The following is a 13,776-nucleotide window of genomic DNA, read 5'->3' as shown; positions in this document are numbered from 1 at the left end:
TATAACTACTCTTTGATCTAGCCGAGCGGGGTTAAATGTCACCGGGGAATTTCTACCCCTCTAATTTTTTAAAATATATGAGAGGGAGGTGAACTTCAATGGTATCAATCGACCATACATTGCCAAAGGACTCGATTTAAATAGTTCGGACACAATTGTTATATGTTCCATTTGATCTAGTCCTGCGGTGTAGGAAGACTATTTAAAAAAATAATCCGGAGAAAGACCCTGGACTCCCAACTTTCATGAAGGTATTCTGTACAACTCAGTCCCCCTTGTAGTCTGTCTTTCCTAAAGCCTTCATGCTGCTGACGCCAATGGCTATGCATATGAAATTTTCGTTGTAGATAAACATAATAGCTACCATAAAGGAAATTACGGTAGTTTTAAGTCGCAAATTTCATACATTATTTATTTATTTAAATCTAGAACGATTAAAAAGCAATGGAACTAAGGGAAATAAATTAACTTGAAATAAACTACAATGATTAACCACTTGCTTTATGCGATTTGCGAATTCTTTTATTGGCAATTCGAGTTTTTCCAAGACAGGCAATTGTCCGGCCACCTTCCTTGGAGTCATAACTAGTGAGAAAAGACACAAGGATATTACCAGGGCACATGTAATATCTTAAAACATTCTGCAGTTTTAAGATATTACATAATGATTTATCCGACCTGTCTTTTGTATAAGAGGTTGAGAGAAAACTGGTCTTTTTTCCTAAAGGTGTTAAAGATTTCATGGATTAAAGTAAAATCGCAATTAAATGCAATATCAGTATGAAACAATAAAGTTATCTTATGGTAGAATATACTACAGCAGAAAATAAACCAAAGTTTGAATACATTTTGCTTCACATAAAGCCTTTTACTTTATCCTTTTGTCACTCGCGCTGTTGGAAAAAAGCAAACAGGTGAGTAAAAACTAATGATTTTTACGAATGGGGTCGCATTAGCGGAGTCACCCTCACTGCTATTCCTCAAGTGGCTCCTTCCCCTCTTTCACCCTAAAGCTCGCTGACGTGCTGCAATTGTAGTAGCTTCCAGTACAGGTTGAGGAAATAGTTTCGTCTGCGTTTGCTTTTTTCAAACGCGCGAGTAGTTCCGTGATAACACTAGCAAACATATATTTTTATGGAGTTTGAAATTTTCCAACGCGCGATCGTTAATGTGGTAATTATTGTTTATGAGTGAAGTTTTGTTTTTCTAAGCAACGTCTCGCTTCTTGAATAGAAGTGAGATAGAGAAGTGGCTTGACAATATTAATGATGAGTCTGATGTTAACTATCGAAAATTAGTGGCTGCTGAAAGTGATGCGAATTGAAGTAATGAAAAAGTGAATGAAGATGATATTGATCATGATAGTGAAGCAGATAAGAACAGTGTAGATGCAGATTCAGATGCAAACGATATGGATGTGAATTACAGTTACAGTGAAAATATTGTTTTATTGGGAAAGACAAGAAAACAAAATGTAAATAGTAACTGGCAGCATCAGCAAAGACAAAGTGTAAAAACATTGTGAAAAAGATGCTAGAACCGAAGTTTACTGCTAAGGGTATCACTGAGTAAACAGTTTTTTTTTTTTTTCGAAATTTATCGATATAGCCGTGATTGATGAAATTGTAAAATGTACTAACAATTATTTGGATAAATTACGAACAAGTTTCGGCGAAGAACGCACTGCAACTGTACAGCAACTTCAAGAGCAAAATTAATGACTTTATTTCGACGTCTTTATTTGATTGCCAAAAGATAGGAGCACGTGATGATGTACGATCACTGTGGACATGTGACGGAACAGGAATTCTAATCGTAAGAGCAGCAATGAGTTACACGAGCTTTTTACTGCTACTCAGGGCATTAGATTCGATGATTTCGAAAGCCGATCTCAGAGAAAAGATATTGACAAGCTATAGATATACCACATTGACTTGACACCTAGTTTTCTGTTCCAAGCGTTGCTATCGGCTGAAGGAATTCACTCCCTTTCGCCAAGGCTCTCTCGTTTAGCAACAGCTGAACCCTTATTGGCTCAACGCGTGGATGTGTCGATGGTTTGAACTTTAGTTCGCATTTTTGCCACGGATCAAGACATTTTGACAGCACTATAGCAACAATTCCAAATATCCCAATTATTTACTCAACAATTGCATGCATTACTTCAAATAAGTTTACTAAATATATTGTTTGTATCTCAAAATGTCAATGTTGGAAAAAAGCAAACGCGCGAGTAGTTATGTTACTAAATTTGGCGCGAGTGACAAAAGGTTATATTATTTCTTAAGCTGGGCTCTTAAGAGCCTGACACACTAAAAATAAAACAAAATTTACCATTTTTCCTTTGCTTGTTTTTCATAAGTGAAGAATTTTTAGTGCTGCCATCCATAGAAATTAGTGTTGGCAGAATAACATTTCCCCCAAAATTTAAGTTAAGGCAGCGACTAGGGGAACGAACTCAACTGCATTTGATTATATATCATGTTGTTTTGGTATCCTGTGAATTACTTTTTAAATAACATTATTATTTAATTTTAATAACTGCATGTTACATCTATTTTGGTTATTACAAAGTAAATACAACTATTATTTAAAAATGTTGTATTTATCTTTTTCAGGAGAATAGATAAACAATTATGTATTTTCTATAGAGTCCTTCAGCAAGTGACTCTACAATTAGTATTCAAAATAAACATGCATACATTATGAGAGGATACTGAAAAATTATGAATCTTTATTAAAATAAATATTAACTTCTATGTTACTTCTATTTCTAGCGTTTGGATCCCTACAGTGTGGTGGATAAACACTGCGGGTGTGAATATTCACGTTCCCTCTCTTCCTCCCGCCTTCTTCATTACCACCGTTTCCTTTAGCCTTGGTGCATAAAGGTGGGCCGATAAACTAAAACTAAAAATCTCTAATCTTTTTCTTCAGAACACAATAACTAAACGTCTCTTCGTGTTACAAATGGGAAAGAATGCTAGAACGTACCGCCATTTCTTCGTTAAAATTGAAATGTTCAAAAACTGTAAAATAAATTTAGACAAGACAAGCCATGTAGAAAAGAGTTCTTTTTAATAAGCCGTCTTCGAGACCTTGCATCTCTCTCTTTTTTTTAATTCATGAATAATCCTGCGAAATATTAGCCTAAGTAATTTGGATCTTATGTGCTATTTATTTTATTGAAGCTTCTACATAAACTACATTTGGGCTTATTTCTATTGTATACCATCAGAATATTCCAAATGTCTCTTCGTGCTTCCATATCCATTCCTTCTGTTGGTTCATCTAAAATCAAGATCTGGAAGGAAAATTTGTTGAAATTAAACGTATATGAATCCATAAAACTTAATTTTCAAAAGGAAAGTTTCAGTTAATTACCTAATCTGATCAATACAAGACTGATCACCAGTGTTTATGAGGGGAATACAACAGCAAGGCACAGAACACGAAACACGTCTGTGTAGTGGAAAAAGTGAGGAATAGTTCGAGCAAGTTTCAAGGCCATAACATCAGGAATGTGACCTTACCAGCAGTTCAAGAACACGTGTTTTAAGTTTCGCATAAACCAACATGGAAGTGACACGCGAAGAATAGTACAGAAATTCTGTTGACTATTTTGCAAATATCCACATTCCGTGTGTATCCCATCCTCCATAAAGCCCTAATTTATCCCCTTGTGATTTCTTTATTTTTCGCATGTTGAAGAAACACCTCCGGGAACGGCGTTTCGCATCTTCAGATGCAGTGGTCAAAGCTACGGAGGCAATTTTGAAGCATCTCTCCAAAACCAATGGCTTTCAGCATGTCTTTGATGACTGGTGAAAACGTTGGAACAAATTCATTGCATGTGATGGGGACTATTTTCAAAAAAGATCATCAACATTTGGGAGATCAGTACAGGTAACTATGTTTTATTCATTTATGATCATTATTTATTGATCAGTTCTCGTACATTTTCAAAGAAAATGTATTGCACTTTTTAACTTAAATATATTTCCAACCTTTAAACATTTCTTGTTCACATGACATTTTATAATTACAAATATAGGAAACATACGATCCTATATGAGTCGTCCAGTTCCCAAACAGACTGTTGTCCATTTACAGAAAATCCCACAAATCTTAGCGAAAAACTGTAGATCTGCACGTTTTGTAGAACTGAGAATACTTCAGTGTCGTCATGTGAAAAACTTGAACTTCCTCAAATATTTCCAGTTCTACAAAACGCATCCATCCTACCGTTTCTCTCGGTTTTCTGGTATTTTCTGTAAATGGACAATAGCAGTTTGGAACTGGACCACTGATATTTGCAATTATAAACAGTTCTGTAATCATTCACTGAAGCTACGACAGACGATGATGACCCAATGGATTATAATGATGGAATGATAAACGTTGAAGAAAACGAAACTCTGAGAGAAATCCCACGGCACGGTGTTTGTTTACTACAAACCTATTTGGCGGGAGCTATGATCGAACAGAGATTCCATGCACCACAAGTGAGTGTTCTACAACTGAGCCACCGTCGCCTATATTTATGATTTTAGTGTGAATACAAATTGTAATATTGAAAAAAGTTTTATTTCTTGGAATTAATCATATAATCATTTTGCTTTATAGTAGAGAGAAGAAATACAAATTCCAAGAATCAAAACAATTATTCTGGTCGTTTTAATATTTATATTATTTGAATATTCATACTACTACCAACAAAAATTCAGAACGAATTTCTTTTATTGTTGCAATAATGCATATTGTACCAAGAATTTTAGGGAAAGAAAAAAAAAAGAAGTGGATCAAAACCTTGCAATCTTGTCAATATAACTAGAGTTTATCGATCAGAGGCCACATGTTGGAACGGCCCCTAAAACGGGCTTCTTATCTTTTACGGAATAAGCACATCACACTGAGTTAAGTGATATTTTATGTTTGGCTACACTATATGTAGTTCTCCAGATATAAAGCGTACAAGAAAGTTGTTTATTGAAATATATTGGATCTTTTGTGCCAATTGGATCAGAAGACACAAAATTTTTGAACGACCCCTAAATAGAGCTTTCGTATTTTCCACTGAACAAGCACATTATACTGAGTTCAGTGAATAGTTTGGATTCGGCTATACTGTCTTTAGTTCTCCATATATTGAAATATATTGAACCTTTTGATTCAAAAACACAACTAATTATTTAATTATTCTCTTTATTTATTTTTTAAAAGTACATTTGTAACAATTGAAATAATTCCTTACAGCAGATTGAAAACTAAAATTTATTAAAAATTTATACGAAAACACTGAAACAAAAAGTATGCATAAAATTAATTTATTCTTTTACATTTTCTAGTAGATTAAAATTTTGTACATTGGGGCTAGGGTGGCAAATACGTACCTTTCAGCCTAAAGTCGGAAAAAATTTAAATCTGCCACTGAACAATCCTTTTTAAGTCCATTAAGTATGGTATAACGAAAAGTGGTGCAAATAAGGTAAAATGCTTAGAGTCTTCACAAAAAAGGATAAAACCTAGTACATTGTTAAATAATGTTTATAGTAGCAATTTCAGCTGTTCACTATGATCAAGGAGTACTTATTGTGATTGACGTCATTACTGAAGTCCAGAAGGTATGTCTTTGTTACCCGCGCTTGGACCTGTTCGTCACTGGGGGTGTGGTAGGAGGACAGCCAATCACCACCCTTCAGATTTGCCAAACTTACTCATCACAAGGTCATTCAGTTTCTATTTTCACGCACAGTGTCAACCAACACTCAAGTGTTAATGTCCGCTTGTTTTCGGTGGTGCGCATAAGAGTCATTGATATAGTGTGTGTGTTTTTCTTAATTTTTGTTCCCTTGAATTAATAGTTCTTGCTTCTCGGAATGGAAGCTATCACTATCCTTGTTACAAGAACGTTGTGCATCGTATTTTTGTTGATTTTGGGGGGAGTATGTCGTGGAAGAACTCTCCGCTCCGATGCACGAGAAATTGTGGTAAAAATTTATAATTTTTTTCAATTACAGTTTGATGCTGCTCGGAATAATAGACCATTTCTTTCTGTAAGCTCGGTGATGGACAGAACATCAAGTGCAACAGGTTTGTCCGCCACTTGTATTAGAACAATCCTTGAACAAACAAAGAAAGATGTACGCGCCTCTCCGTTACGCATCCCAGGCAAAAAAAGAAAGAAATCTGCTACAAAAACAAATATAGACGCTTTTGATAAAGATGTATTGCGGCGTCTTATTTTGAGAATATACAATGAAAAAAAAAATGTTCCAAGCACAGAGGAAATCCATGTGAGGGCAAAAGCTGAAATAAATTTTAGTGGGTCGCTTTGGTCTATCCGTAAAATTGTCAAAGACATGGGTTTTCAGTACAAGAAAGCAGATAACGGCAGAAAGTGATCGAAAGGGAAGACGACATATTCAAGAGATGTTAATATCTTCGTAAAATCAAACAAGTGAGGGAGGAGTGAAAGCATATAGTATATCTGGATGAAACGTGGGTTAACACACACCACACGAAGGGGAAAATGTGGGTTTCAGATAAAACGATAAACCTCCCCTAAAAGTACCAATAGGGAAAGGTCAACAACTTATTGCTGTCCATGCTGGGGCTTCCACTGGTTTTGTTGACAATGGACTCTTGATTTTCCTTTCGAAATCTACGAAAGACTATTATGAAGAAATGGATACTGATAGGTTCAGACAATGGTTTGAATATCAATTAGTACCGAACATTCCACCGAGTTCAATGATAATCATGGGCGATGCATCTGTACATTCGCGCAAAGTAAATAGCCGCCCCCCCACCCTCGTCTAGCGCAAGAAAAGCAGAAATGCAAGAGTGGTTAGCGTGACACAACATACCATTCGAGAATATGTTACGGACAGTTCTGTATAATATGATTAAAGAAAACAGAGAAAACATTGTAAAATATGAAATAGACATTCTTGCAAGTGAGCACGGACACGAGATTCTAAGACTCCCTTCATACCACTTTGGCTGAAATATAATTGAACTTATATGGGCTCAAATTAAAGGGTACGTGGCAAAACATAATACTGTGTTCACAAAATCAGGGGTACAAGATTTATTTCATGAAGCTGATAAAACTATTACACCCAAGAGGTCGGAAAGCGCGTGTGCACATGTGATAAAAATTGAACAATTCTACTGGCAACAGGATGCATTGATAGACCGCATTGTAGAAGAACTCGTCATTCACCTTTCGTCAGATTCAGAGTTGGAACCGGAAGATGTGACGAACGACGAAAGCGAAGACAGTAGTGATTTGGACGGTGTACAGAGTCTGTCATAAGAGGTAATTATTATTATTTTTTTATCTTGGCACCGGAGAAGGCTCAGTTTACGGCACACATTTCTTGTGAAAAATATCCTACACATCCCATTCCTTGTGAATCTCCGGTGAATCAGCACTGTGCGCGAGGAAATACCTTTTCCTCATATTTCAGCATGATTCTATCGTGTACATGTATCATGTCCATCGTCTTTCTTACTCTACACCTACAGAGCACAACTCAGTAAGTTAATAAATAAATAAATAAATAAAATTAACATCACGACAGACAAAGGCCAATGGGAACATTGGTGGAGTCAGAAAATACTAAGAAAAGAGAAAACACACTCATTCACTAAAATGGAAACTCGTAGGAACAAAGCATGGTTCAACCAGAGATGCATTAAACTAGCAGAGAAGAGAAAACAGCCAAAATTACGTTGGTTAAAAAATCCGAATGAAATAACTACACAAAATTTCGTAGACATCAGGCGGAAAACTTCCGAAACTTTTACAACAAAGAAACGAATTTTTTGAAAGCTAAAATTAAGGAACTTGAAGATAATAGTAAAAATAAAATCATTCGGGATATGTATAAAGGGATCAACAAATTTAAGGAAGGCTATTAATCTCGTGCTTATATTAAAGAAAGCTGATGGAACAGTTCTCACTGATACAGACAGCATTTTAAATAGATGGAAAGATTTATTTGACGATTTGCTTAACACGCAGCCAAAAACTAATGTGCGTGGATAAAGGGAGATACACACCGCAGAACCGTATATTCCAGAACCCAACCGAATAGAAGTAGAAATCGCTATAAAGAAATTAAACAAACAGAAATCTCCAGGTGGAGACGAAATTCCGGCTGAGTTAATTTTAGCTGGAGGCGAAAAATTGCGGAACAAGATACACAAACTCATCCTCCTTATCTACAACAAGGAAGAATTGCCACAAGAGTGAAAAGAATCAATCATTGTTCCAATCCACAAGAAAGGCGACAAAACTGATTGTAATAATGATCGAAGCATTTCTCTTCTGTCAACATCCTATAAAATCCTTTCAAATATTCTATTAGCAAGATTGAACCCATACGCAGATGAAATTATTGGGAATTATCAGTGTGGATTTAGAGGAAATCGATCAAGTATCGACCAAATATTTACCATTCGTCAAATACTCGAAAAGAAGTGGGAATACAATACCCCGGTACATCAACTAATTATTGATTTTAGACACGCTTATACGACTCGGTTAGGAGAGAAATATTATACAACGTTCTTACAGAATTTGGAATACCGTAAAAGCTAATTAGATTAATTAAGGCATGTTTAAATGAATTCCAAACTAAAGTCCAGGTAGGAATAGTTTTGTCCACGAGCTTTCACGTCGAGAATGGCCTGAAACAAGGAGATGCGTTGTCGCCATTATTATTCAACTTTGTCCTGGAATACGCTATAAGCAAAATCAAAAGTAGCAACCAGGGCCTAGAGCTGAACGGTGTTCACCAGGTTATGGCGTACGCTGATGATGTAAATTTAATAGGTGATAATAGGAGAACAATAGAAATAAATCAGAGGTCTTATTAAACGCTTGCATGGACAGGGTTTAGAAGTAAATGTAGAGAAAACTAAAACACATCGAAGTGCGTCGGGACCGTAATACCGCAAATTATGAATACGTTAAAATATTAAATAATACTTTTGATAAAGTGGATACTTTCAAATATCTAGGATCAATATTAATAGACGAAAATCATATTCACGAAGAAATTAAATGTCGGCTAAAAACAAGGAATTCGTGTTATTATTCAGTTCAAAATCTGTTGTTGTCGCGAATTCGGTCGAGGAATTTGAAGCTTAAAATATATAAAATTATAATCATTCCTGTTGTTCTGTATGGTTACGAAACATGGTCGCTTACTCTGGGGGAAGAACATAGACTAAAAGTATTTAAGGACAAGATCCTGAGACGAATAATCGGACCCAAGAGGAACAGGAATGGGGAATGGCGGAAACTTCACAACGAGGAACTACATAATTTATACCGGATTACCAAACATGTTAGGGTCTTCAAGTCTGGGAGGCTTAGGTGGGCAGGTCACGTAGCCAGGATGGAAGAAAATAGGAACGCTTTCAAAGTGTTAGTTGTAAGACCAATCTGAAAACGACCATTAGGAAGAACTAGGCGCAGATGGGGAGACAATGTTAAGATGGATCTCGCAAAAATAGGAATACAAAGTAGAAACTGAATGCAGTTAGCTGAGGATAGAAGTCAGTGGAGAGCTTTTGTGAACGCGGCATTGGACCTCCGACTCCGGGACTCCCGTTTCCTCCAACTTTCTTCTTTCCACCATTTCACTCATCTCATTATCACCGTCTCCTTTAGCCTAACCGGGATAAGCGTGGGACGTTAAACTTAAAGATTTCATTTCATTTCCGTATGCTACATACGCACTACCTTTATATGTTATATCATGCCGTTGCAGGATGTCTGACATCTAACAGTTTTCTTTTATCGCATGCATATACTTATGTTACATTTCTCAGCTATAAGTTATATACTTCCATTTGTACGTGAGATTCTGACCGCCTGTGGAGTTTCATACAGAAAGTACGTATTGATGGAACACTTATACGGAAAGTATTATAAAACATGCGTTTTCATTTATACGTCTGCTGTACGATAAGTCCAAAAACTACAGGAATTACGCATGTAACCTACCTTTTTCAGTTTGCCACTTACAATTTTTCTTCTTAATAATTGTAAATCACAATGGGATCTATTATTTCTAACTAATGAAGCACACATATAAATAATACATATATATAAATAGTATTTGTTAAATGGTGCTGAATTGTACCAATTTTTTTTTTTCACAGAAGCGGCTGAAAATGCTAGCGTGGTACCAACGGGCCGATGAATGACAAAAAGGGCTGAATTTGGTACAATTGTACCAAGTGTGGCAACATTGATCAGTGATGTCTTGCTTGACCCGACAACAATCAGTCCTATAATAGTTGGAAATATCGACATTTAAAATTCATTTTTTTACGTTTTCGCCACCCTATAGCCACAAAATTATGCACTTCCGACCACACCTCCATGTGAACTTTTTTCTTATTTTGATATGAGGAACCAATTCCAAAAAATATGGAGACAAATTTTTCTCGAGTACGCACACAGTTATCAATAATTGTAGAATAATATTCAAAATTGAAAAAAAGCCCTTAAAATATAGAAAATGCAATAAGATAAAATAACTTTTGATATACACAAATTTACAAACACAATACATACAATAGATCCATAACATAATTAATACAGAAAGAAACTTATAAATTGTCTTCATAACACTCATTTAGGGTCAGTGCTGTGCCATGGGGGAAGGGGGCGGGTTGACAGCCTCGGACGCCGAAGTAAGGGAGCGCAAAATTCGGAAGGAAAAAGGAAAGAAAAAAGAGACAAAAAAATTACTTGGGATATTCCTAGTATGTACTTAAATCTTCTTCCTGTTTTAGGAAGTGGTCCTATAATGTTACTCATGTTAGGAAAATGCATGTACACTTATATAAAATGAAAGGGAAAAAAAGTAATAAAAAGTGCTCAAAATCAAGGAAAAGCAGGGTAAATTTTTGAAAACTTTCTTACTTTTCGCGTCAACCATGGTGGTGCTTCACGGCTAGTCTGTCGACCTTATTAATATGAACGGAGGTTCTGTCGTATACTCTCGCCCCGGGTGCTGATTTTGCACGGCACGACACTGTTTAGGGAGAAATAACTATTTACTAAAAAGTTGAAAAGTTGCGATTTGAACGCAGAATAAATTTTATTTTGGTTTAGAAACAAAGTTAACTTACTGCAAAATCTCGTATAATTTAAATGTACGTTTTTCTAAATAAAAAAAAATATCGTGGAATAACATGTAAATTGTTAGAACATTGACTATTGTACTTATGGACGTTACTATATACTGTAAATAAGTATTTATTACCTAAGTAAACCAGATAATGTTGTATAAATACACATATCGAAGAGGTAGAATCTTTCGACAGATAGCCTTGCACAAATATTACTAATCACAAAGCTAACGAGGGAAGGTCGTGATATCACTCAGAGATAATTGCATCAAATTTGGTGTAGGAGTAGGTAATGGAAAAAGAAAAGAAGCATTCGTTTCGCAGGCTTTCGGAATAAGAAATGACGGACCCTACAGTTCTGAAGAAATATGGCCTGTCACTCTGATATTGATGGGACGGTGCCTTTGCTCGCTGTTGCAACCAAAAGTAGATTGAAAACAGAAAAGATGAGCTGAAGAGAAAATACGCCAATGCCCGCCCTCAGTCCCACCAGGCGAATGCTATTGTCGAACTGTCCTGCTATTGACGTTACAAATTGGGTATGCATCACTAATTAGCTTAATGAAATTATATTTTTTTTAAAAAAAAGAAAATATATACAGAATTCAATCTTGGGCGTCGCCAGAAGTTTTCCAATGAAGGTCGAAATGAACTTGCTCTATTTCTTCACACTATAAGATGCTGTCAGTACGCAAGTATTAAATGTTTGAACCCACCAATATTAACTGATTTTATTCATACGGATGTTTGATATCTACGAAGTGGCGCCCACAAAATTTAAAGTACCTTGTGTTTGTGAGGCGAGTTTAAATATATATTTCGGGATTAGTGATGTTTAAAATGGGAACGAAAATGGACGACCATTAAAAAAAAAACATTTAAGTACATACTAGACTGTTCACTAACACAATTATGTTAACGCAAGGATAAAGGAAATATTTAAATTTGGTCTACTCACCACTAGAAAGCAGCAAAATGTATTGGACAGAAACAGCCTCTTAACAACTGTGTTCAAGACTCCAAATATAACTTACGTATGCTTCACAAACACTGCACTTTAATAGTGTGAACACAAAATGAATATGAGCGTTTCACTTCTATTACCTAGCACACATGAGACAGAATGTCTTCACTGTCTACGCACATGCCATGTTCGCAAAGCTAGCTTCCAAATTAGTCTCAGCAAGATTAGAAAATATCGTAGTTAACTTTAATATACCGCAAATTAGTTATATACGGTACTGTTTTTTAACATAATGAAACAGTTGTTAACAGAATCAGTAAAAAATATAACAGGCACACACAGTAGCAGGATCTGTATTCAAAAAATAAAAATACTAAATAAAATACACATACATTCAATCTGAAACAGATGAGGGTGCTTTTTAAATTTTTGTTCCAATTGCTCTTTATAGAGACAAAGTGGGCAAGGGCAGTTGATGATTTCGCATCCCTACATTCTCCTGGTGTTACTGAGAGCGAACATTGGCGCATTTTCTCTTCAGCTCATCTTTTCTGCTTTCAATTTAGTTATTTAACTTCTTCTGCATTGACCGTAACAGCCAGTAAAAGCTCCGTCCCATCAATATCTGATTGACAGGCCATACTTCTCCAGAACTGTAGGGTCCATTATTTCTGATTCCGAACGCCTGTGAAACAAATGCCTTCACACGTTCTTTTTCACTATCATTACCTACTCCTACACCAAATTTCGTGCAATTATCTCTGACTGACATCACGCTCCTCCCTCGTAAGTTTTTATACCACTAAACTTAAATTTTAATGTAATGTTCTTAAAGGTAATAAATCAATGAAACATATGTGTTATGTACCTCCGGGTTTACAGCCAAAGCCATGCAAAAATTTAACTTCCTTCTATTTCCCTGAGACAAATCTTCGGGCAAAATTTTCGCATACATTGTCAATCCTACTTTATTCAATAAATTTTTCACTTCTTCCTTCACATCCACATCTGATTCTTGTAACTGGAAAGGATTAAAGAAAAATAATTATACGCTTATAAATGAAATTATGATATAGCTTAGAGAATAAACTAAATTCAAGTCCTTTTCTTTGACTTGCAAGATAAAATATGTTCAACTGAGTACCATGTAATCAGGGCAAAGTCATTATTCACAGCTTTCTACATCGCGATAGTCCTTGAGTCAAGTAGTTCTTCAATTGTCTCACGATGCTAACCCCATGCCGTAAACGCCGCCTATAGTGGCTCATTTGCCAGTAAATGGCGATCGTCTATATAGCGACGCGTCGAAGGATTGTCTGTAGTGTGCAGGGTTTCTTCGAGTCGAAACAGATATCTAGAGTCGGGGTCTTGAAGTTACTACCACGTAGTGGCGAAGACGTCATTTTAGTCCACGCTAAAAGCCGTCATTTTAGTTCGATTCTTTCGGAGACTCGCGAAGGGACCAACACAAACTATCGCCAGTCATGTGCATGCTGTTATTATTATAACTTTATGTTACTTTTCCCTGACAAATTGTTCCTAAATTGGGCTCCGAGGGTCAAGAAAAAAACCCGTTTCTACATTATGAAGCAAAAAGTCTTGAGATGAATGCGTATAATTGTATGAATTTATGTGGCAACTGTTGTCGATCA

The 13,776-nt window shown here is 35.9% G+C and overlaps 1 protein-coding gene across 3 annotated transcripts in view; it reads right to left on the bottom strand.

The window, feature by feature from the left end:
* Positions 1-13,776, bottom strand: part of LOC145663173 (ATP-binding cassette sub-family A member 17-like) — a 379,444-nt gene that overhangs the window by 220,430 nt on the left and 145,238 nt on the right. For all 3 annotated transcript variants that reach the window (XM_081729505.1, XM_081729507.1, XM_081729508.1), the window contains 2 exons: positions 12,993-13,145; positions 3,233-3,304 (listed from right to left, as the gene is read on the bottom strand). In XM_081729505.1, the coding sequence (XP_081585631.1) occupies positions 3,233-3,304; positions 12,993-13,145 (225 nt within the window). The remainder of the gene's footprint in view (positions 1-3,232; positions 3,305-12,992; positions 13,146-13,776) is intronic.

This window comes from Thermobia domestica, chromosome 10, assembly GCF_964235325.1.
Source record: "Thermobia domestica chromosome 10, izTheDome1.hap1.1, whole genome shotgun sequence".
In the NCBI taxonomy this organism is placed as follows: Eukaryota; Metazoa; Arthropoda; class Insecta; order Zygentoma; family Lepismatidae; genus Thermobia; species Thermobia domestica.
This window is presented reverse-complemented; position numbering and strand designations above follow the sequence as displayed.